At 41.7% G+C, this 23632-nt stretch overlaps 1 protein-coding gene across 1 annotated transcript in view; it reads left to right on the forward strand.

Moving 5' to 3' along the window:
- Nucleotides 1-23632, forward strand: part of LOC311141703 (collagen alpha-1(XXVII) chain B-like) — a 148877-nt gene that overhangs the window by 21574 nt on the left and 103671 nt on the right. Inside the window, 4 exon segments of the mRNA XM_084177123.1 lie at nt 3240-3293; nt 13547-13600; nt 22005-22058; nt 22517-22570. Coding sequence (XP_084033249.1) covers nt 3240-3293; nt 13547-13600; nt 22005-22058; nt 22517-22570 — 216 coding nt within the window.

Consider the following 23632-nt stretch of genomic DNA (forward strand, 5'->3'; position numbering starts at 1 on the left):
TACAAGAAACATCTGACCTCTGTGATTGCCAACAAGGGTTTTGCCACCAAGTACTAAGTCATGTTTTGCAGAGGGGTCAAATACTTATTTCCCTCATTAAAATGCAAATCAATTTCTGACATTTTTGACATGCGTTTTTCTTTGTTGTTATTCTGTCTCTCACTGTTCAAATAAACCTACCATTTAAATTATAGACTGATCATTTCTTTGTCAGTGGGCAAATGTACAAAATCAGCAGGGGATCAAATACTTTTTTCCCTCACTGTATCCTATAGCCTGCTCGCTAGTGCCCAACTTATCAAGTATAAAATGCTTGCGGTGCTAGCTACTAGCTACTCTTCATAGCGTTGCTTGCTAATGTGAGATTTCCTTTTTAGCGGGATGGGTAGAAATAGTCAGGCCAACAGAAGGGCCCCGCCAGCCAGTGGTCTGTGTGTCTGAGCTGAGGGCCTGACGCCGGGGCGAGAGATTCCTCCCAGAAGGGTTTGTGACTGCAGGAAGAATGGAGACCTTTAGAGCAGGTTCAAAGGTCATGGTGGATAAAGCACCTCGGAACATTTGATAGTTTTGGAACCAACCATACGTTGCATGAAGTGACTAATATGAAGTGAAAGGAATGCTTGGCTTGATAATTGGGGTTGGAATAGGATTTGTTGAGTGTGTTAAGATGATGATTCTGGTCCTTTTTGTTGAGTTAAATCTGTGTTGGGATTTCAAGCCTGTAGTGGAGGTTGTGGTGGAGGTTTTTTGGGGTGAAGTGAAGGTTTATCGTCTTGGGAAAACTATGAAAATGTTAAATGGATTTCCAAGAGAGCAAACTCACATTGTATTAAGAAATAAACTTTTTATGACTTATGTCAGATGTTTGAACAGCTTTCAAAACTATAACAAGCATGACTGTCCAGCTCATAACAGACCATTGATAGATCATAGCGTGCAGGTCATTTGTTCTTATTGGAACCTTGCAATGTTATGGTGCCCAGATGGGATTGCAGGCTTGAGGCTTTGCTTGTTTTGAAAGATCTCATGAAATGTGAGTTATCAGTAATTTCTGACACTTCTTGCCCTTGGCCATGTGTCCCTATGTCATAGACTATTTCAGATGTATTCATGTATTATATTGTGGCGTCAAGATGCAAAGCGGTCAAAAATCTTCTCACAATGTTGTATGTTGATGTAGTAGATGATAACACTTGCTTGTGCTACTAAGTCGTCAATGTCTGCCCTTAACTCTGTCCAAAGCTAAATCAAATACTGATGTCAGATATTTATATCAGACTTTTTCAGAACTTTCAGACCATTCATTGTACTCAAAGTATGGCATAGCTCATTAAAAAAAATATATATATATATAATGGCTGTTACTCGTTATATTGAAGACATTTGCACACATTACACAGGCCCTGCTGTGAAGCAATTCCCTGGTCTGGGGTACTGATGATGGTTACCCACATTTTCCATTGTTAACTGAGGCCCAGAGAGCCCTGCTCGTGCTTCTGCAGTGAGGGCATCCACACTGCTATGTACGTCATAGCCAGCTAAAGCTGTGAGAAACATGTTTATTGGAGAGCTAGCTGATGCAGAGCTGGATCCATCGCCCTCATGCTTGGTCAAGGTTGACATTACCAGGATCTAGGCCTAGTGTGTGTCTCCTCTTCTGGCATGATAATGTGTAAGAATGCCTTTCAAGTTCCACTGCTATGAAACACAGCTCTTTTTTCCTAGGTTTACACCAGCTAGAATAACTCTCTCATTCAGAATGAAAAATCCCACAACTACAATTTGTTTCTATTCCTGTCAGTAGAATTATAGAGTAGACATTCTTCAGAGCAGTGCAATTCTACAAATGTACTGGAATTTTGATAGAACTGTCGCCAATCTTCGTTTGAGGTCCTTACTCACGTGTGAGTTTGCGACTGCCAGTCTGACTATTGTAATCTTCAAACACTGTTGAACCCCACTGTAGTGCAAGCTTGGCATCTGTGAGGTTTCACATGGGTCCTGGCACAGCCCACAATGGTCTTTGATATATCCAAGCTGTCAGTGTCATTTCAACTGTGGACCACACCAGAGCATAAACAGTCTTCTTTCAGCACTGTACTCCAGCAGCACTTTCCGAGAACAGGTCTCTTCAATGGGTACTTACAGGCTTGTTCGATAAAGACTTGTTTCTCTATCTGTGTAAAGTAGTCTTCGTAGTAGTCTTGTGGTGCATTTTCACTATCAGACATAGCTCCAGTGTTTGGCCCAAATTTGGGCCTTTTGTGTTACGACATCTGAGGCCTGGACGAAACCACCCCCCAACCACCCTACCCCCCCAAAAAGGTCTTAGTAGGGTAGTTAAAGTGTCCAAATATCAACAATTCTCTGAACTATCAAGACTTCTCTGGAGCAAGTCTTTTATATATACACCATTAAGTTCCTACTGTATGTTAACAAAACCGTATATCATATATCACGCTGTTTTTTCATTTCCTCTTTCCTCTGTGTTTTTATGAGCCTGGTGCTAGTAGAAAAGTGGAAATGAGAACCAAACCTAACATTTCAAACTAATAGTCTGCTCTTTGCAGAGGCTGACCCCTTATTAGCAATGACCTTTTAGAGCTGGGCTAATCCATGTGTGTAATTGGTTTAAAGCTAGCTGATGCCCGTAATTAACAAGAGTGGCTGTGGTTGGACTTGAGCAACACAGACCCTGTCCACCGTCCAGGCCAGGACACCCTGCCTGCTCCCAGCACAATGACTCACACTTCCATATCCAAGCACTGTAGTGGTTTTGGAACTGGTATAATATTGGTTTCAGTGGGAGTGAGCCGTAGCAGGCTTAACAATACACTCTCAGCGAGTCTGCCAACATTTAAACCCAAGACCTAACAAAGGAGTTTTGCTAACACTGTTCCAAGTTGAAACTAAGCTGTACTGAATGTAATAGCCTACACAGAATGGCAGGGTTTTGAGCGGCCAAGTATATTCAGTACTGGGTATATGGATAGGTGTTTTACTGCCAACTTAATGAAGGCTAATGAAGGCAATTATCTTACCTAGCAATGACATGTCACTATGTGGATTGCATGTTACATTTCCAACTCTCAAGTTCTTCCACAACTCTTCTTATTCAAGTACTGTTCTCCCACGTAGATTCAACCAATCAATTCAAGTCCCTTCCTGTACACAGATGGTTAGTGTTCTTACGCACTTCCTGCTTTAATTAATTGACATCTTTTATTTTCCCATTCCAGGGACTTCAAGGACCTCCTGGGAAGCCAGGGATGCCAGGGAAGAGTGGGTCACGGGTGAGTTTCTCTTTGTTGTGTTCCTGATTCTCTTGGTGTACACTAAAACAGTAATTCTCAACCAGGAAGCCTATGACCCCCGTGGAGCCTCAAAGAGCTTTCAGTTTTTTTCAAAGTTTCAGTGGACCTTGGAATGGAAAAGATTGAGAACCTATGTACTATAACCAATGACAGACAAGCTTCATAAAAACCTCCCATCCTTCACTCTTTCTTTCCATTCAGAATCACGTACTGTAGCTAGCTACATCCTTTATGCCTGTTCCCTTGTCTGATCCATTGTACTGTCTATATTCCAACATCAATGCATACAAATAACACCAGTAATAGTGACTTGATACAGACATGCTTTTTGAGCATTGTGATAAAGTACTCAATAACATATTTGGATTATGGAGCATAAATCATCCTAGGTTTAGTTTCCATTGGCTCTGATCACACTGTTTGTCTGCTGCCAAGGTATGCCTCTAAAGCTGGAGAGCAAGAAACAGCTGTAACACTATGATAGTCAATGGCGCCAAAGTGAAATGAGTGAGTGAAGTCATTGAGTTCAACACATAAGGTCTTCAATGTATGGGGTATATAGGAGCAATTCAGGTGTTAAAGAATGAGTACGTTATGCAAAATTTAGAAAAAGCTCTTTGGATTAGTACGAAAATACCATACTATCAGGTATTTATACAGTGCTAGTGCTTCATTTTCACTTAGCCTCTATGTTAGGCTACTTCTACTTGTATGAATACCTTCAGTGTGTTGGTGCTGTAAATCGAATCCTTCACTATAGCCAGGCTTCTCCACTTGGGGACCTATTCTCAATCTGTGACTGCGTTTGAGAACAGTATAGGAGTTTGTGAAAAGTGCGTAAGTTAATGTTATTATGAACAAAAACGTGTTGATGTTTTTTCTTTCTGACAGTTGTTGTTGTTGGGGGTAGACTCCCTGTGACCTCGTAGGGCAATGCTTTTGTCTGTAGCTGTTGCACTTTCAATGTAGGACCTATCTAACCCATCTAACCCATCTAACCCATGTCATATTAAAATAGATGCTCAGTATTAGACTTTAAGCAGGACTAAATCCACCCCCCAGCAGAGTTATGTCAGTATCACAGGAAACTAGTGGATCAGTGGATCAAGAGTTGATGTAAGATAGAGCATCAGAAAGCATCAGCTCTTCTCTTATTTGGCTTGTCAGGGATTTTCTATTTTAGAAAAACAAGATACTGTATCTTCTGTGTTTGAGATAAATAGATGTCAAGGACGGAGTACACGAAGTGAATTAAGACAGATGCTCTCTGGCTAGGTTGTGTGTGTGTGTGTGTGTGTGTGTGTGTGTGTGTGTGTGTGTGTGTGTGTGTGTGTGTGTGCGCATGCGTGTGCGTGCATGTGCGTGTGCGGGAGCTACCTGCCTAGTCTGTGAGACTGTGCTACTGTGCCTGCCCTGTGTCTGTGGGCTGGGGGCTGGGACGGGGCCTCAGAGGGGTAGGCTGTGGGAACCCAATCTCTTTAACTGAAGAAAGAGGGCTTTGTCCCCGTCTTATTAAAGGCATTTAAGAGCTAGCCTAGAGCTCACTTCCACCTCCCTCCAGTACACTACCTCCATACAGTTCATTCATGATCAAGAGCCTGAGACGACTCACTCCATTTCACTATGGAATGAATGATTCTTGGGTGATTTGGCGTTGCAATATCTTATACTGTATGGGGCAGGCGAATCGTCAAATGTTCACTTAGTCATGCATTGACGTCAATGGGAGACTAAGTGAAAATGTGACTTAAGTGAAAGTTAAGATTCGCCCCCAAGACTGTATGATGGCTAAAATAAGTGGTTGAGTTTCTGCCTGCCTGTCAAGTGGATCTGGATATCTCTTCTCTCTGGCTCAGCAAACACAAACACACAGGGACCACTTTGATTCTTCTATTCTTGACAAAGACATAATAAACCGTGAAACACAACTTATTTTCTGTGACCCTCCTAATCTTTCTGAAACTGTCCTTGATTGCTCTGGAAGGTGGATACTGATTATGAAAACTGTTTTCACATGACTGAAGCAAGTAATGAAACCTAAGCTTTAGAAACGCTTGACCTCATTTGACCTTTCACCTTTGACACAGAGACGTGAGATGTAATCTAGCAACCGTCACTCAACACACGAGGAGAGAGCACATGTGAGCCGTCTAGACGTATAGCCATTTATCATCACAGCTCAGCTTCTGAAGTAGCGTTGGTGGCAGTCGGTGCTGTGTGAACGTGAGCAAACTCACTAGCTTGCTAGCTCGCTAACCGCTATCTTTTCTTGACAGAGAGGTGTCATGTCTGACTGTGGGTAGACAGTCTCACCACCTCCACCACTACCTCCTCCACCTCTTCCGTTTCAGACACGTGAGAGCATCACACTGGCGTTCTTCAGCCCAGTCGTCAAGCCTGCGGGCGGCTAGCCGGCTGGCGCTCAAAGAAAGTCCTGCCTGAGGAGGATATCACCCAGCCCTATAGGGAAAGGCCTGGTGCCTGGGCCACGATCAAAGGAGGCTTTGTGGTGGGGAAATGACGCTCAGTGCAGCGCAGGCAGCAGGGGCAGTGTGAAGGTGGTATGGTGCGCAGTTCAATAGCTGAAGCAGTTGCTGAAGTAGGCCTTGTATGGACTGAGGGATAGGGCATTAGCACAATTGCTAATTGAAATATTACGCTCACTGTAGAAAGGAAAGTGAAACTGACTGTAGTGAAGCGTGGTAGTGCCACTGAAGAGGAAATCAAAATGAATGTTCCTGGGTCCAAATCAGGACTTTGCTGTTCTGACTTTGCAATCCACATAGTGGTTCAGACAGAATGCTGATGCAGGTCGATCGTAGTGCCGTTCAGCACTGCACTGGCATTCCATTCACTGTTTATAACATTTTGGGTATTGTTTATACAGTACACACACATTTTCTGCTAGGAAAAACCAACCACTGCAATATTAAGTTAACTGTATTTAACAGTTTCATTATGTTACTTCCTTGATGTCATTTCATGTGATCTACATACAGAATGTACATGCTCTCCCCTTTTATTTCTGAACACTCATGTTGTAGAGCACGTTTGAGCGTTGAGAAGTCTGTTATCTGACTTCAAGTAATCTGGCTCCAGGCGTCATGTCTCTCTCCGATCCGTTTGGCCTCAGAGTGTGTTAGAATGTCTGTTCTGTATTAATGGGCTGTAAACTGCTTTTAGCAGTGCAGCCCCCCAACTCTGGAACTCCCTCTCTCTCCATGTCAGAACCTCAAAATTCATACACATTTTCAAGTCCACACTAAAGACACACCTCTTCATACAGGCTTACCTGGATTCTCTGTTGTCTTAGCTTTTACCCTCTGTCTAGTTAATTTCCCTGGTTAATCTGTCATCTTGTTTAGTGTTCTCCATGGTTAGTCTGTCCTAATGTTTAGTGTACTTTTATGTACAGTGCATTCGGAAAGGATTCAGACCCCTTCACTTTTCCCATATTTTGTTATGTTACAGCCTTATTCTAAAATGGATTAAATATGAAATGTTCCTCATCAATCTACACACAATACCCCATAATGACAAAGTGAAAACAGGTTTTTAGAAAAAATAATAAAACAGAAATACCTTATTTACTTAAGTATTCAGACCCTTTGCTATGAGACTCAAAATTGAGCTCAGGTGCATCCTGTTTCCATTGATCATCCTTGAGATGTTTTTACAACTTGATTGGAGTCCACCTGTGGTAAATTCAATTGATTGGACATGATTTGGCACACAGCTGTCTAAATAAGGTCCCACAGTTGACAGTGCATGTCAGAGCAAGAACCAAGCCATGAGGTCGAAGGAATTGTCCGTAGAGCTCCGAAACAGTATTGTGTCGAGGTACAGATCTGGGGAAAGGTACCAAAAAATGTCTGCAGCATTGAAGGTCCCCAAGAATACAGTGGCCTCCATCATTCTTAAATGGAAGAAGTTTGGAACCAAACTGAGCAATCAGGGGAGAAGGGCCTTGGTCAGGGAGGTGACCAAGAACCCGATGGTCACTCTGACAGAGCTCCAGAGTTCCTCTGTGGAGATGGGAGAACCTTCCAGAAGGACATCCATCTCTGCAGCACTCCACCAATCAGGCCTTTATTTTAGAGTGGCCAGACGGAAGCCCATTTGGAGTTTGCCAAAATAAACCAAGATTGAAATCTTTGGCCTCACGTCTGGAGGAAACCTGGCACCATCCTTACAGTGAAGCATGGTGGCAGCAGTATGCTGTGGGGATGTTTTTCAGCAGCAGCAACTGGACGACTAGTCAGGATTGAGGGAAAGATGAACGGAGCAAAGTACAGAGAGATCCTTGATGAAAACCTGCTCGAGAGCACTCAGGACCTCAGACTGGGGTGAAGGTTCATCTTCCAACAGGACAACGACCCTAAGCATACAGCCAAGACAATGCAGGAGTGGCTTCGGGACAAGTCTCTGAATGTCCTTGAATTGCCTAGCCAGAGCCCGGACTTGAACCCAATCTAACATCTAAAAATAGCTGTGCAGCAACGCTCCCCATCCAACCTGGCAGAGCTTGAGAGGATCTTGAGAAGAATGGGAGAAACTCCCCAAATACAGGTGTGCCAAGCTTGTAGCGTCATACCCAAGAAGATTTGAGGCTGTAATCGCTGCCAAAGGTGTTTCAACAAAGTACTGAGCAAAGGATCTACAGTTGAAGTCGGAAGTTTACATACACTTAGGTTGGAGTCATTAGTCACCTGTAGCTCAGTTGTTAGAGCATGGGGGTTGCAATGCCAGGGTTGTGGGTTTGTTTCCCACGGGGGGGGCAGTATGAAAATGTATGCACTCACTAACTGTAAATTGCTCTGGATAAGAGCATCTGCTAAATGACGTAAATGTACAAAATTAAAACTAGTTTTTCAACCACGCCACAAATTTCTTTTTAACAAACGATCGTTTTGGCAAGTCGGTTAGGACATCTACTTTGTGCATGACACAAGTATTTTTTGCAACAATTGTTTACAGACAGATTATTTCACTTATAATTCACTGTTTCACAATTCCAGTGGGTCAGAAGTTTACATACACTAAGTTGACTGTGCCTTTAAACAGCTTGGAAAATTCCAGAAAATCATGTCATGGCTTTAGAAGCTTCTGATAGGCTAATTGACATAATTTGAGTCAATTGGAGGTGTACCTGTGGATGTATTTCAAGGCCTACCTTCAAACTCAGTGCCTCTTTGCTTGACATCATGGGAAAATCAAAAGAAATCAGCCAAGACCTCAGAAGAAAATTGTAGACCTCCACAAGTCTGGTTCATCCTTGGGAGCAATTTCCATACGCATGAAGGTACCACGTTCATCTGTGCAAACAATAGTACACAAGTATAAACACCATGGGACCACGCAGCCGTCATACCGCTCAGGAAGGAGACGCGTTCTGTCTCCTAGAGATGAACGTACTTTGGTGCGAAAAGTGCAAATCAATCCCAGAACAACAGCAAAGGACCTTGTGAAGATGCTGGAGGAAACAGGTACAAAAGTATCTATATCCACAATAGAACAAGTCCTATATTGACATAACCTGAAAGGCCATTCAGCAAGGAAGAAGCCACTGCTCGAAAACCGCCATAAAAAAGCCAGACTACGGTTTACAACTGCACATGGGGACAAAGGTCGTACTTTTTGGAGAAATGTCCTCTGGTCTGATGAAACAAAAATAGAACTGTTTGGCCATAATGACCATCGTTATGTTTGCAGGAAAAAGGGGTAGGCTTGCATGCCGAAGAACACCATCCCAACCGTGAAGCACGGGTGTGGCAGCATCATGCTGTGGGGGTGCTTTGCTGCAGGAGGGACTGGTGCACTTCACAAAATAGACGGCATCATGAGGAAGGAAAATGATGTGGATATATTGAAGCAACATCTCAAGAATTCAGTCAGGAAGGTAAAGCTTGGTCGCAAATGGGTCTTCCAAATGGACAATGACCCCAAGCATACTTCCAAAGTTGTGGCAAAATGGCTTAAGGACAACAAAGTCAAGGTATTGGAGTGGCCATCACAAAGCCCTGACCTCAATCCTATAGAAAATTTGTGGGCAGAACTGAAAAAGCGTGTGCGAGCAAAGAGGCCTACAAACCGGAATCAGTTACACCAGCTCTGTCAGGAGGAATGGGCCAAAATTCACCCAACTTATTGTGGGAAGCTTGTGGAAGGCTACCCAAAACGTTTGACCCAAGTTAAACAATTTAAAGGCAATGCTACCAAATACTAATTGAGTGTATGTAATCTTCTGACCCACTGGGAATGTGATGAAAGAAATATAAGCTGAAATAAATCATTCTCTCTACTATTATTTTGACATTTCACCATCTTAAAATAAAGTGGTGATCCTAACTGACCTAAGACAGGGAATTTGAAAAACTGAGTTTAAATGTATTTGGCTAAGGTGTAGGTAAACTTCCGACTTCAACTGTAAATGCTTATGTAAATGTGATATGTTTTTATAATTTTTTCATAAATTAGCAAACATTTACAAAAACCTGTTTTTGCTTTGTCATTATGGGACATTGTGTGTAGATTGATGAAGAAAAACAAATACTTTAATCAATTTTAGAATAAGGCTGTAACGTAACAAAATGTGTAAAAAGTCAAGGGGTCTGAATACTTTCCGAATGCACTGTACTTACTTATTTTAATGTATGATTTTATTGCTTTTTATCCTGCTGATTTTCTTGTGTATTTAAAGTGACTTTGGGTGTCTTGAAAAGCACTTAAAATAAAATTATTATTAAAGTATTATTATTATTATTATTAAAGACTATAACACTCTACCCGTCTCCCCTGTAAAAATCGTTGGCCCACATTGTAAACCTGGCCAGGACCCGGACAGGGTGAGAGAGTCAGGTGTGCGTGTCTGTTTGTGTGTGCATGTGTGTATGGGTGTGTGTGCATGTGACGAATGAGCTGACGTGTGTGTGTGTGTGTGATATACACACTCAGGGCAGAGGTCTTCCCTTGTATGCAAGTCAAAGGCCTATTTTTACAGGGATCAGTGCGAATACTATCAGGACTCAGGAGAGAACAGAGGATCACTCCTCCCATGTCAGGCCACACACTGCATGGCTGAAGGATAGACTGAGTAATTCCATAAGGGGAATATATCTCTACCTTTCCATTACTTGCGCCACGTCACTTCACTTATCATGCCTTCATTGAATATTATGTGTAAGCTAATCTGTTACTTTCTTCATGTGTGTCTACTTCTAACGAACTTGTCTCTCCACCATTCTGTCTCTCTCTGTCTTCTCGCTCTCGCTGTATCTCTCTCCACCCTTCTCCCCCTCCCTCTCTCTCTCCCCCTCCCCCTCTCTCTCTCTCTCCCTCCCTCCCTTTCTTTCCCCTCTTTGTATTTGGAGATAATGATTTCCATATGATTTAATCATATCGAGCTAATGCAAATGCAGTGAGATGCACTGAATGGTTAAATAGAGGAAATCTGTAGATGAGCTTCTGGTAAGTGTCTCCATATGTCCAGCCAGTGTGCTGTGTGCAGCTATTGTGCTGGGACTGGGCAGCATGTGGAGGAGAGAGTGAACTGCTGCCTTCTCAGTAGGCTGATAATAAAGCACAGATAATAACAGACACTGAGGCAGGCGGGAAACTAAACCGCACACTTGCACTTGGCCGTCCCCTGTCTCTCCACTGTCATTTTTTGTCTTTTGTCAGTCCCTCTCCTCTGTCTCTCCTCTGTCTCTCCTCTGTCTCTCCTCATCCTCTGGATTGAGACTCTGGATCCTCTCCTCCACAAAGGAAAACCTGGGAAGTCAGAGGGTTTTGCGTTCAAGAATGCTTTTAGCTAGTTTATTTTCATGTACAACTAAATAAACACATTTATGTCTTAACTTCAACTGTCATCATCCCTGTCACCAGATGTGTTTGTGATGGACATAACCCCAGCACGTCCAACGTTGTCTAAGCTCAGCAGTTCATCTCTCTCCAACATCATTTAATATTGACTTTTTTATCAGGCTACTCACAAGACGCCTTCACAATGCTATTTTCCAAATGGTCCTATCAGTCCCTGTCCTTGTTGAATGGGGCCGACTTGGTTAGTTTCGCATTTATGTTCTGTTTCCCCAGGAGGACTTATCCTACCATTAATCGGCAGTGGATTTACAGTGGGGAGAACAAGTATTTGATACACTGCCGATTTTGCAGGTTTTCCTACTTACAAAGCATGTAGAGGTCTGTAATTTTTATCATAGGTACACTTCAACTGTGAGAGACGGAATCTAAAACAAAAATCCAGAAAATCACATTGTATGATTCTAAAGTAATTCATTTGCATTTTATTGCATGGCATAAGTATTTGATCACCTAACAACCAGTAAGAATTCCGTCTCTCACAGACCTGTTAGTTTTTCTTTAAGAAGCCCTCCTGTTCTCCACTCATTACCTGTATTAACTGCACCTGTTTGACCTCATTACCTGTATAAAAGACACCTGTCCACACACTCAACCAAACAGACTCCATCCTCTCCACAATGGCCAAGACCAGAGAGCTGTGTAAGGACATCAGGGATAAAATTGTAGACCTGCACAAGGCTGGAATGGGCTACAGGACAATAGGCAAGCAGCTTGGTGAGAAGGCAACAACTGTTGGCGCAATTATTAGAAAATGGAAGAAGTTCAAGATGACGGTCAATCACCCTCGGTCTGGGGCTCCATGCAAGATCTCACCTCGTGGGGCATCAATGATCATGAGGAAGGTGAGGGATCAGCCCAGAACTACACGGCAGGACCTGGTCAATGACCTGAAGAGAGCTGGGACCACAGTCTCAAAGAAAACCATTAGTAACACACTACGCCGTCATGGATTAAAATCCTGCAGCGCACGCAAGGTCCCCCTGCTCAAGCCAGCGCATGTCCAGGTCCGTCTGAAGTTTGCCAATGACCATCTGGATGATCCAGAGGAGGAATGGGAGATGGTCATGTTGTCTGATGAGACAAAAATATAGCTTTTTGGTCTAAACTCCACTCGCCGTGTTTGGAGGAAGAAGAAGGATGAGTACAACCCCAAGAACACCATCCCAACCGTGAAGCATGGAGATGGAAACATAATTCTTTGTGGATGCTTTTCTGCAAAGGGGACAGGACGACTGCACCGTATTGAGGGGAGGATGGATGGGGCTATGTATCGCGAGATCTTGGCCAACAACCTCCTTCCCTCAGTAAGAGCATTGAAGATGGGTCGTGGCTGGGTCTTCCAACCCGAAACACACAGCCAGGGCAACTAAGGAGTTGCTCCGTAAGAAGCATCTCAAGGTCCTGGAGTGGCCTAGCCAGTCTCCAGACCTGAACCCAATAGAACATCTTTGGAGGGAGCTGAAAGTCCGTATTGCCCAGCGACAGCCCCGAAACCTGAAGGATCTGGAGAACGTCTGTATGGAGGAGTGGGCCAAAATCCCTGCTGCAGTGTGTGCAAACCTGGTCAAGACCTACAGGAAACTTATGATCTCTGTAATTGCAAACAAATGTTTCTGTACCAAATATTAAGTTCTGCTTTTCTGATGTATCAAATACTTATGTCATGCAATAAAATGCAAATTAATTACTTAAAAATCATACAATGTGATTTTCTGGATTTTTGTTTTAGATTCCGTCTCTCACAGTTGAAGTGTACCTATGATAAAAATTACAGACCTCTACATGCTTTGTAAGTAGGAAACCCTGCAAAATCGGCAGTGTATCAAATACTTGTTCTCCCCACTGTATATCTGGTTGTTATATTTAGTTTGTCCCCTGCTAAAACATTTGGCAGGCCTGGTCCAAAAGGATTATACATGTACCCACAGTTTGTGGTACAACTTCTGTAAGAGAGACAGAGTATCCACTGTGATTATAGGAATGGGTGACTGGCCTTGCCTTCACTCTGCTCTGTGAGCCCCTGGGATGCTGGTGGAAAAGTGATGAGGAAAATCACATCCATATGTCATAACTCAGACAGGCAGGCAGAGAGACAGACAGACAGAAATACAGAAAGACAGTCAGGCATTGGCATATGGCCCACAGAGCACCTACAGAAACACACACACACACACACACACAAAGAGAGAGCTCAGCTCTGACCAGAGAGTGGAAACTCCACACACAGTAAGATTACTCAGACAGTGATTCCAGTGACACACTCCTTTCGTGCTGAAACAAATGTGTGGTTGATGACCCCGTTTTCTCCTTAATCTTCATTTTCCTCAACATTGTGTCTTCCTGTTTTGCAGGGTCCTCCTGGTCCCCATGGAAACCCTGGTCGCCCCGGACCCCCCGGACTCAAGGTATGTATTTAATAGATTGGGCCAATATTAGAGGTGATAGTGTATGGGCGAGAATGAATAGCTTTTCTCTTTGGGGTTCTCACCATGCTCTAATATTGTCTGGAGAGCTTGGTAATGTACATTCACCTGCAAAATAATTGGCACCCTTGATAAAAATGAGCAAGAAAGACTGTATAAAAGAAGTAATACAAATACTGAGCTATATTACAGTGAGGGAAACATGTATTTGATCCCCTGCTGATTTTGTACGTTTGCCCACTGACAAAGACATGATCAGTCTATAATTTTAATGGTAGGTTTATTTGAACAGTGAGAGACAGAATAACAACAACAAAATCCAGAAAAATGCATGTCAAAAATGTTATGAATTGATTTTCATTTTAATGAGGGAAATATGTATTTGACCCCTCTGCAAAACATGACTTAGTACTTGCTGGCAAAACCCTTGTTGGCAATCACAGAGGTCAGACGTTTCTTGTAGTTGGCCACCAGGTTTGCACACATCTCAGGAGGGATTTTGTCCCACTCCTCTTTGCAGATCTTCTCCAAGTCATTAAGGTTTTGAGGCTGACGTTTGGCAACTCGAACCTTCAGCTCCTCCACAGATTTTCTATGGGATTAAGGTCTGGAGACTGGCTAGGCCACTCCAGGACCTTAATGTGCTTCTTCTTGAGCCACTCCTTTGTTGCCTTGGCCGTGTGTTTTGGGTCATTGTCATGCTGGAATACCCATCCACGACCCATTTTCAATGCCCTGGCTGAGGGAAGGAGGTTGGCCCCGTCCATCGTCTCTTTGATGCGGTGAAGTTGTCCTGTCCCCTTAGCAGAAAAACACCCCCAAAGCATAATGTTTCCACCTCCATGTTTGACGGTGGGGATGGTGTTCTTGGGGTCATAGGCAGCATTCGTCCTCCTCCAAACATGGCGAGTTGAGTTGATGCCAAAGAGCTCGATTTTGGTCTCATCTGACATTTTACATTTACATTTTCGTCATTTAGCAGACGCTCTTATCCAGAGCGACTTACAAATAGGTGCATTCAACTTATAGCCAGTGGGATAACCACTTTACAATGTAAATAATTGTTTTTATTTTCCAATTTGTAATTATTTTTGATTTTTTGTCCTTTTTTTAAAATATTGTATTTTTTTCCTTTATTTTTATTTATTTATATATTTTTATTATTATTATTATTAATTTTTTGGGGGGGGGTGGGTTGGAGGACCACAACACTTTCACCCAGTTCTCCTCTGAATCATTCAGATGTTCATTGGCAAACTTCAGACGGCCCTGTATATGTGCTTTCTTGAGCAGGGGGACCTTGCGGGCGCTGCAGGATTTCAGTCCTTCACGGCGTAGTGTGTTACCAATTGTTTTCTTGGTGACTATGGTCCCAGCTGCCTTGAGATCATTGACAAGATCCTCCCGTGTAGTTCTGGGCTGATTCCTCACCATTCTCATGATCATTGCAACTCCACGAGGTGAGATCTTGCATGGAGCCCCAGGCAGAGGAAGATTGACAGTTATTTTGTGTTTCTTCCATTTGCGAATAATCGCACCAACTGTTGTCACCTTCTCACCAAGCTGCTTGGCGATGGTCTTGTAGCCCATTCCCGCCTTGTGTAGGTCTACAATCTTGTCCCTGACATCCTTGGAGAGCTCTTTGGTCAAGGCCATGGTGGAGAGTTTGGAATCTGATTGATTGATTGCTTCTGTGGACAGGTGTCTTTTATACAGGTAACAAACTGAGATTAGGAGCACTCCCTTTAAGAGTGTGCTCCTAATCTCAGCTCATTACCTGTATAAAAGACACCTGGGAGCCAGAAATCTTTCTGATTGAGAGGGGGTCAAATACTTATTTCCCTCATTAAAATGCAAATCAATTTATAACATTTTTGACATGCGTTTTTCTGGATTTTGTTGTTGTTATTCTGTCTCTCACTGTTCAAATTAACCTACCATTAAAATTATAGACTGATCATTTCTTTGTCAGTGGGCAAACGTACAAAATCAGCAGGGGATCAGATACTTTTTTCCCTCACTGTAAATGCTAAAATAAATGGGGAAATTATATTATTTTATACTAATACAGTTGCTCAGAGAAATAGATTTTGTTTAACAAGTAATATAAATTATATATATATAATATATATGCAATAAAATGCAAATTAATTACTTAAAAATCATACAATGTGATTTTCTGTCTCTCACAGTTGAAGTGTACCTATGATAAAAATTACAGACCTCTACATGCTTTGTAAGTAGGAAAACATGCAAAATCGGCAGTGTATCAAATACTTGTTCTCCCCACTGTATATATATATATATATTTTTTTTTAAGATAGAGGTCAAATTTTTTATCCGCCTCCCTCCCCTTGCAACTTGTTAAACAAAATATATTTCTCTGAGCAATTGTATTAGTATAAAATAAGATATTTCAATTTTCTTTAGAGAATACAATATAGCTCAGCATTTTATCTTTAAGCAATAAGGCACGCGAGGCAGTGCTCTATCATGAGTACAGTCACAGGTAAATGGTGTAAATGGCATTGCATAGTCGACCCATTTACCTGTGACTGTATTCATGATACAGCACTGCCTCGCGTGCCTTTTTGCTTTTATAAAACTGTTACCAAAATATTAAAATAACAATGAATTACATATTTTCATTCAAACTTTATTTTGATAAGTCAATTCATACAATTTCATTCTTCCACCAGAAGATATAGTCCGGAAAAAATCTGGTTGTTAGTTATTTTGGTCATGTTGATACAGACGCAACCCAGTCATTAATTATTTTTACATAGTTGCAAAAGGACTGGTCACAGATTTAGTTATACAAATCTTTGGACTGGTCATCCGTTCTTAACAAAATGGTTGCTATGCAGGCTGCATAAAGTTCTTGTCACTTTCTAGCTAGCTAGCCAACTTCGGCTAACTCAGTCACGTCAAACATTGAACCTGGAATGACCATACACTAGCTGTATTTTTAGTTTTTTAACTTTTTTTCTATTGCAATTGACTTGGATATGTCCATGATAATGATGTTGATGTGTGATTTCAACTGGCTCAGAAAAAGTTGTCTCGTCTTGTCTGGGCAATGTTCAATCTATGTATGGTACTACAGAGATCGAAATTCAAAAGTGAAACATTGTTTCTGAGGTCGGACAGGCAGACAGCAAGGCATACAGTATATTAACCCTGGCTCTACCAAACTAAATGCTAGGCTGGAAGCAAGGGGAAATGATATGTGAGTTGAGATAAATACAGTGGCTTGCGAAAGTATTCACCCCCCTTGGCATTTTTCCTATTTTGTTGTCTTACAACCTGGAATTAAAAATGATTTTTTGGAGGGTTTGTATCATTTGATTTACACAACATGCCTACCATTTTGAAGATGCAAATTATTTTTTATTGTGAAACAAACAAGTAGTAAGACAAAAAAAACGTAAAACTTGAGCGTGCATAACTATTCACACCCCCCCCCCAGCTGCAAGTCTCTTCGGGTATGTCTCTATAAGCTTGGCACATCTAGCCACTGGGATTTTTGCCCATTCTTCAAGGCATAACTGCTCCAGCTCCTTCAAGTTGGATGGGTTCCACTGGTGTACAGCAATCTTTAAGTCATACCACAGATTCTCAATAGGATTGAGGTCTGGGCTTTGACTAGGCCATTCCAAGACATTTAAATGTTTCCCCTTAAACCACTCAAGTGTTGCTTTAGCAGTATGCTTAGGGTCCTTGTCCTGCTGGAAGGAGAACCTCCGTCCCAGTCTCAAATCTCTGGAAGACTGAAACAGGTTTCCCTCAAGAATTTCCCTGTACTTAGCGCCATCCATCATTCCTTCAATTCTGACCAGTTTCCCAGTCCCTGCCGATGAAAAACATCCCCACAGCATGACACTGCCACCACCACGCTTCACTGTGGGGATGGTGTTCTCGTGGTGAGGTGTTGGGTTTGCGCCAGACATAGCATTTTCCTTGATGGCCAAAAAGCTCAATTTGAGTCTCATCTGTCCAGAGTACCTTCTTCCATTTGTTTGGGGAGTCTCCCACATGCCTTTTGGCGAACACCAAACGTGTTTGCTTATTTTCTTCTTTAAGCAATGGCTTTTTTCTGGCCACTCTTCCGTAAAGCCCAGCTCTGTGGAGTATACGGCTTAAAGTGGTCCTATGGACAGATACTCCAATCTCCGCTGTGGAGCTTTGCAGCTCCTTCAGGGTTCTTTGGTCTCTTTGTTGCCTCTCTGATTTATGCCCTCCTTGCCTGGTCCGTGAGTTTTGGTGGGCGGCCCTCTCTTGGCAGGTTTGTTGTGGTGCCATATTCTTTCAATTTTTTTATAATTGATTTAATGGTGCTCCGAGGGATGTTCAAAGTTTCTGATATTTTTTTATAACCCAACCCTGATCTGTACTTCTCCACAACTTTGTCCCTGACCTGTTTGGAGAGCTCCTTGGTCTTCATGGTGCCGCTTGCTTGGTGGTGCCCCTTGCTTAGTGGTGTTGCAGACTCTGGGGCCTTTCAGAACAGGGGCATATATACTGAGATCATGTGACACTTTGATTGCACACAGGTGGACGTTATTTAACTAATTATGTGACTTCTGATGGTAATTGGTTGCACCAGATCTTATTTAGGGGCTTCATAGCAAAGGGGGTGAATACATATGCATGCACCACTTTTCCGTTATTCATTTTTTAGAATTTTTTGAAACAATTTATTGTTTCATTTCACTTCACCAATTTTGACTATTTTGTGTATGTCCATTACATGAAATCCAAATAAAAATCTATTTAAATTACAGGTTGTAATGCAACAAACACTTTTAATAAGTATTCATCCCCCTTGGCGTTTTTCATATTTTGTTGCATTACAACCTGTAATTTAAATGGATGTTTATTTTTGCAAGGAACTGTACAAGAGACTATTCGGACAGCAACATGAACATGATATTCTTATGGAGGCACAGTGATAATATTCAGATGGAACTGTTAGCAGACATACTGTAGGTGTGTCTGTGATAGCCAATACAGCACGGCTTGGAATGCTGCTCATCCAAGCAGCATCCAGGATCCAAACAACCAGTTTTATAATATATATTTTATACAGTCTTTTTTGCTCATTTTTATCAAGGGTGCCAATACATTTGGAGGTTACTGTACTTGAATGACATCTTTGAATGGCCCTGGCATGTATAGCTAATGTATACTTAATGTATAGATAGTGTATATATTGTTAAAATTCACTACATGTACACCCAGCCGGGATCGGTCATAAAATATAGCCTACTGTTCCACACTCTCTGAAATCATTGATGGATGGATAACTGCAAGACTGCTGACTGTGTCCTTTATGAATTCACAAGTAATAAGTTACTAAACTAGAATGGAAACAGTTCCATGTTATTGTTCCATACTTAATCATTATGGGCACATTGAATTTCAACTGGTATTTTTTCCACTCCGTGTTCACAATAGTAAAATGTAATTGATACCAGCCTTTAACTGGAGCCCGTGTTCATACCACCATGACTCTTATTTATTTATTTATGTGTTAGAATGGAAAGAGAGAGAGAGAGAGAGAGAGAGAGAGAGAGAGAGAGAGAGAGAGAGAGAGAGAGAGAGAGAGAGAGAGAGAGAGAGAGAGAGAGAGAGAGAGAGAGAGAGAGAGAGAGAGAGAGAGAGAGAGAGAGAGAGCATGGAGATTAATAGTTGAGCTGGCACCTCACCAAAGGTAGTCCATCTCACTTTGACCTGCAGTACCAGTCAAAGGTTTGGACACACCTACTCATTCCAGGGTTTTTTCTTTATTTTTACTATTTTCTACATTGTAGAATAATACTGAAGACATCAAAACTATGAAATAACACATGTGGAATCATGTAGTAACCAAAAAAGTGTTAAACAAATCTGAATATATTTTATATTTGAGATTCTGAACAGTTGATGTTGAGATGTGTCTGTTACTTGAACTCTGTGAAGCATTTATTTGGGCTGCAATTTCTGAGGCTGGTAACTCTAATTAACGTATCCTCTGCAGCAGAGGTAACTCTGGGTCTTCCATTCCTGTGGTGGTCCTCATGAGAGCCAGTTTCATCATAGCGCTTGATGGTTTTTAAGACTGCACTTGAAGAAACTTTCAAAGTTCTTGAAATGTTCCGTATTGACTGACCTTCATGTCTTAAAGTAATGACTGTCATTTCTCTTTGCTTATTTGAGCTGTTCTTGCCATAATATGGACTTGGTCTTTTACCAAATAGGGCTATCTTCTATAAATTCCTACCTTGTCATAACACAACTAATTGGCTCAAATGCATTAAGAAGGAAAGAAATTCCCCAAATTAACTTTTAAGAAGGCACACCTGTTAATTGAAATGTATTCCAGGTGACTACCTCATGAAGCTGGTTGAGATAATGCCAAGAGTGTGCAAAGCTGTCATCAAGGCAAAGGGTGGCTATTTGAAGAATCTCAAATATAAAATATATTTTGATTTGTTTAACACTTTTTTGTTTAATACATGACTCCAAATGTGTTACTTCATAGTTTTGATGTCTTCACTATTATTCTACAATGTAAAAAGAAAAACCCTTGAATGAGTTGGTGTGTCCAAACTTTTGACTGGTAGTGTATATGCAACCTTTGAAAGGTGGAAAAAGCTCATTTGTATGCAACCCCTGTCCCTTTTGACACAACCCCAGTGCAACTACCCAATATGTGGTCTTGTCCTCTTTGAACTGTGCCTGTGACAATACTGATAAAGACAGTGAGAGGGAGAAAGCAGACTTTTGTAGATTTTAAGAGAAACAATTAAATAACGAATTGTTTTATTTACAATTGGCCCACAAGTGTTAGTAAACTACTTCACTTGTTTTAAATTTCCTCTACGAAAAAAGAGAGTGCTGGACAATGAAATCCTACAGTGTTACTGAGAGTAGATGTTGGCATCAGTTACAACCTCCTTTCCCTCGCCCTGTCCAGGTGAGGCTGGTCTGGAGGACATTTAAAGAAAGACCATGGTTGTGTCCCAAATGGCACCCTATTGCCTATACTGTAGTGCACAACTTTTGACCAGGGCTCATATGGCTCTCGTCGAAAGTAGTGCACTACAAGGATAATATGGTGCCGTTTGGGACACATACCCTTTTCATGCCAAGTTGGGGCTTATATGAAAATGTAGACTTTAATGGTGCAATGAAGGTGATAATGGAGAAGCTTATATTTCCACCATCAATAACCTTGTAGAATAATTGTATTATTTTGTGTCCGTGTTTTCACAGTTTTAGCACCAACAGGAGCGTGACTGTTAAATAGAGTACCTGCTGAAATAGGCCTGGTGCATTCAGAGGTGGAGATGTAAATTGCTCCCCAACCTTTTTATTGTAGGCGCACAGGAGAAAGTCGTTAACTGCAGGAGAGCATTCATAAAAGCTACTCACAATACAGGGTTTTTTCAGAAGCCCACTGTTTGTACAATAATTTACCTTTGATCCAATTCCTTTGAACAAACAAATATTTTACTACTGGTTACAAATGTTTCTGTGTTAGTCCTTGAATGGCTCCATTAACATGTGTTGTAGAGGGCCAGGTTGTTTTCCTTTCCACCTGTCTTGACCAGTAAAACTCTGGGCCCTACTTATAAATTAAAGGTCATTACAAGGACCCCCACAAGGGTCCTGGCTCTATAAATGAGTGAGGCCATAGATTAATAGTGTCCGACGTCTTTATGGTACTGTAGTAAGATTTAAAAGTAAGCACTTCCCAGTTCCCTGGAGTACAGCAAAAGTCAGACAACATCCCACTGCTGCCTGAAAAGGACAAGGAATGTGCCTGGTCACTCCCAATGGCTTTTAAGACGCTTGCTGTAAACTGAAATATAAATGGACTCTGTCTTGTGTAAATACAACTGCTACTATTGTGTGTGAACCCATTCCCTCACACTGCATGCCGGCATGTATACTGTAATGCTCCACCTTTGTGTGATTAAACAGCAAGGCTTTGCAGAGAATGTGTAAATGCACCATTACATCAAGCCATTGTGTGCGTACCAGATCACTAACGTTGACTAACAGTGAGTACTGTAGGCCTACATATAAACTAGTGCTTGAGTTCCGCATGCCATGGCAGAGAACATGTAAATAAAGCCATTATATTTAGACCTAACATTGACTCATAACATTGAGTAGGCTCTTTAAGTCTAAGTATAAGGGAGAAATCAACATCTGGGCTTTGCCGAAGCAGCTTGCCCCAAAACGCATCAGCAATAAATACTATTGAGGGGAATTAAGTTTCTGTCCTGAACCTTCTTAATCTGTTCATTATTTGGAGACTAAGACGTCATGGGAATCAGCGGAATCTGACTAAACTAAACAGTTTGTTTTTTGCTCTCTCTGTCTCTGTGTGTTCAAGGGACGAAAAGGAGACCCTGGCCTTTCACCTGGCAGAGCACCAAAAGGAGAAAGAGTGAGCATCTTGTGTTTCATGTTTCACTGTGTCGTTCTCTGAAAGGGAGAGTGTAACACCGGATAAAGTAATAATACCGGATAATGTCATAATTCAATAATGTAATAAGTTATCTGTTACAGAGCTCTTTTTCATAGAGAGTTACTCAACAAAATGGAAACACGCTTTGCGATAACCCAATTATTTCAATTGTCCGATATGACCTACTGTGCTATCTGTCTTAGCTGGCAGGCAGCAACTAAAGTAGCAGAGACATGTTTCATGACATGAAGAAAAAAATAATGTATGCACTCACTAACTGTAAGTGGCTCTGGATAAGAGCTAAATGCTAAATGACTAAAATGTAAATGTAAATCACTGGGTTTACATGTATTCGCTACTTTACAATTAGCCTGAGTATGAAGAGTATGATGTTGACTTAACTGTATATACTGTATAACTCATTCTTATCTTTCTAGGGAGACCCTGGCTCTTCAGGACCCCCTGGACTGACTGGTCAAGTTAGCAGAAAGGTAGGAAACCACTTTACTCTTAATCCTGCCACACATGATACTGTATGAATCCAATTCTTTGAATGAGTACAGAGCACCACATTGAAGTGCACTAAATCATACGCTACACCCAAACCCTGCCTGCCCAGTCCTGAATCCCTATAAGCAGTGTTCAGCAGAAATGTCTCAAAATATATTGTTTTGGAGGACCGAAGCCAAGAGCATTTTTCTCACGGGATGTTTCTTCTCTTGTTTGGAGAGGAGCCTAACATAGTGCAGGCGTAGTAGTACTATTAGTTAGTGCACCTGTGTTCAGAAAGACTCTTCTTCAGGCTCACACTGTGGAATAGCTGGATTGGAATATAATAGCTGGGTTGTGACCTCATCATTAATGCTTCCAACACAATGAGGGCGATTGAGGAGAGTCTTTTTTGGGCGGGAATGTTTTACAGTGGGAATCACACATTCTCTCCATGCAGTGTAAAATACATTGTCACTCCTTCTCTTTGACAATTGTCCTCAACACTCAGTAGTGTTCTGCAGAAATGTTAATGCCATTTTGTTATAGAGCTTGATTTCTTTTTCATGTACTGTCTCAACTCAATCTGCACACATGCTTTACATGCTGTATTTGTTCATCCATCAGTCATTTTCTTAAGATGCAGTTCTGTGGGCTTGTTCACTCCAGACCTGTCCTTGCCCTGGGCCTGTAATACAGCTTAATCACATACCATGGGAGACTATTGCACACACTCAGGTGGGAAGAAGGAAATCTGCTCTGTGCCCAAGTGCACATACTCATCATGCACTGACAAGCATGCACGCAGGCACATGCACGAGCAGATACGCACACACATGCAAACACACACATTGACATGCACACACGCACGCACTCAGACACATGCACACACACACACACACGGACACACACGCACACACACACACACACACAGTTTATACCATGTTAGCTATACAGATATCTGTTGACTAATGGAAAACATCATTAGCTGTATGGATCAACACAAATCATTACTTGAAACATCTTTGCAAAAAATATTACATTCAAGTTACCTGACTGCCTTA

This window comes from Coregonus lavaretus (assembly GCF_964263955.1).
Source record: "Coregonus lavaretus genome assembly, chromosome: 14".
Classification (NCBI taxonomy): domain Eukaryota; kingdom Metazoa; phylum Chordata; class Actinopteri; order Salmoniformes; family Salmonidae; genus Coregonus; species Coregonus lavaretus.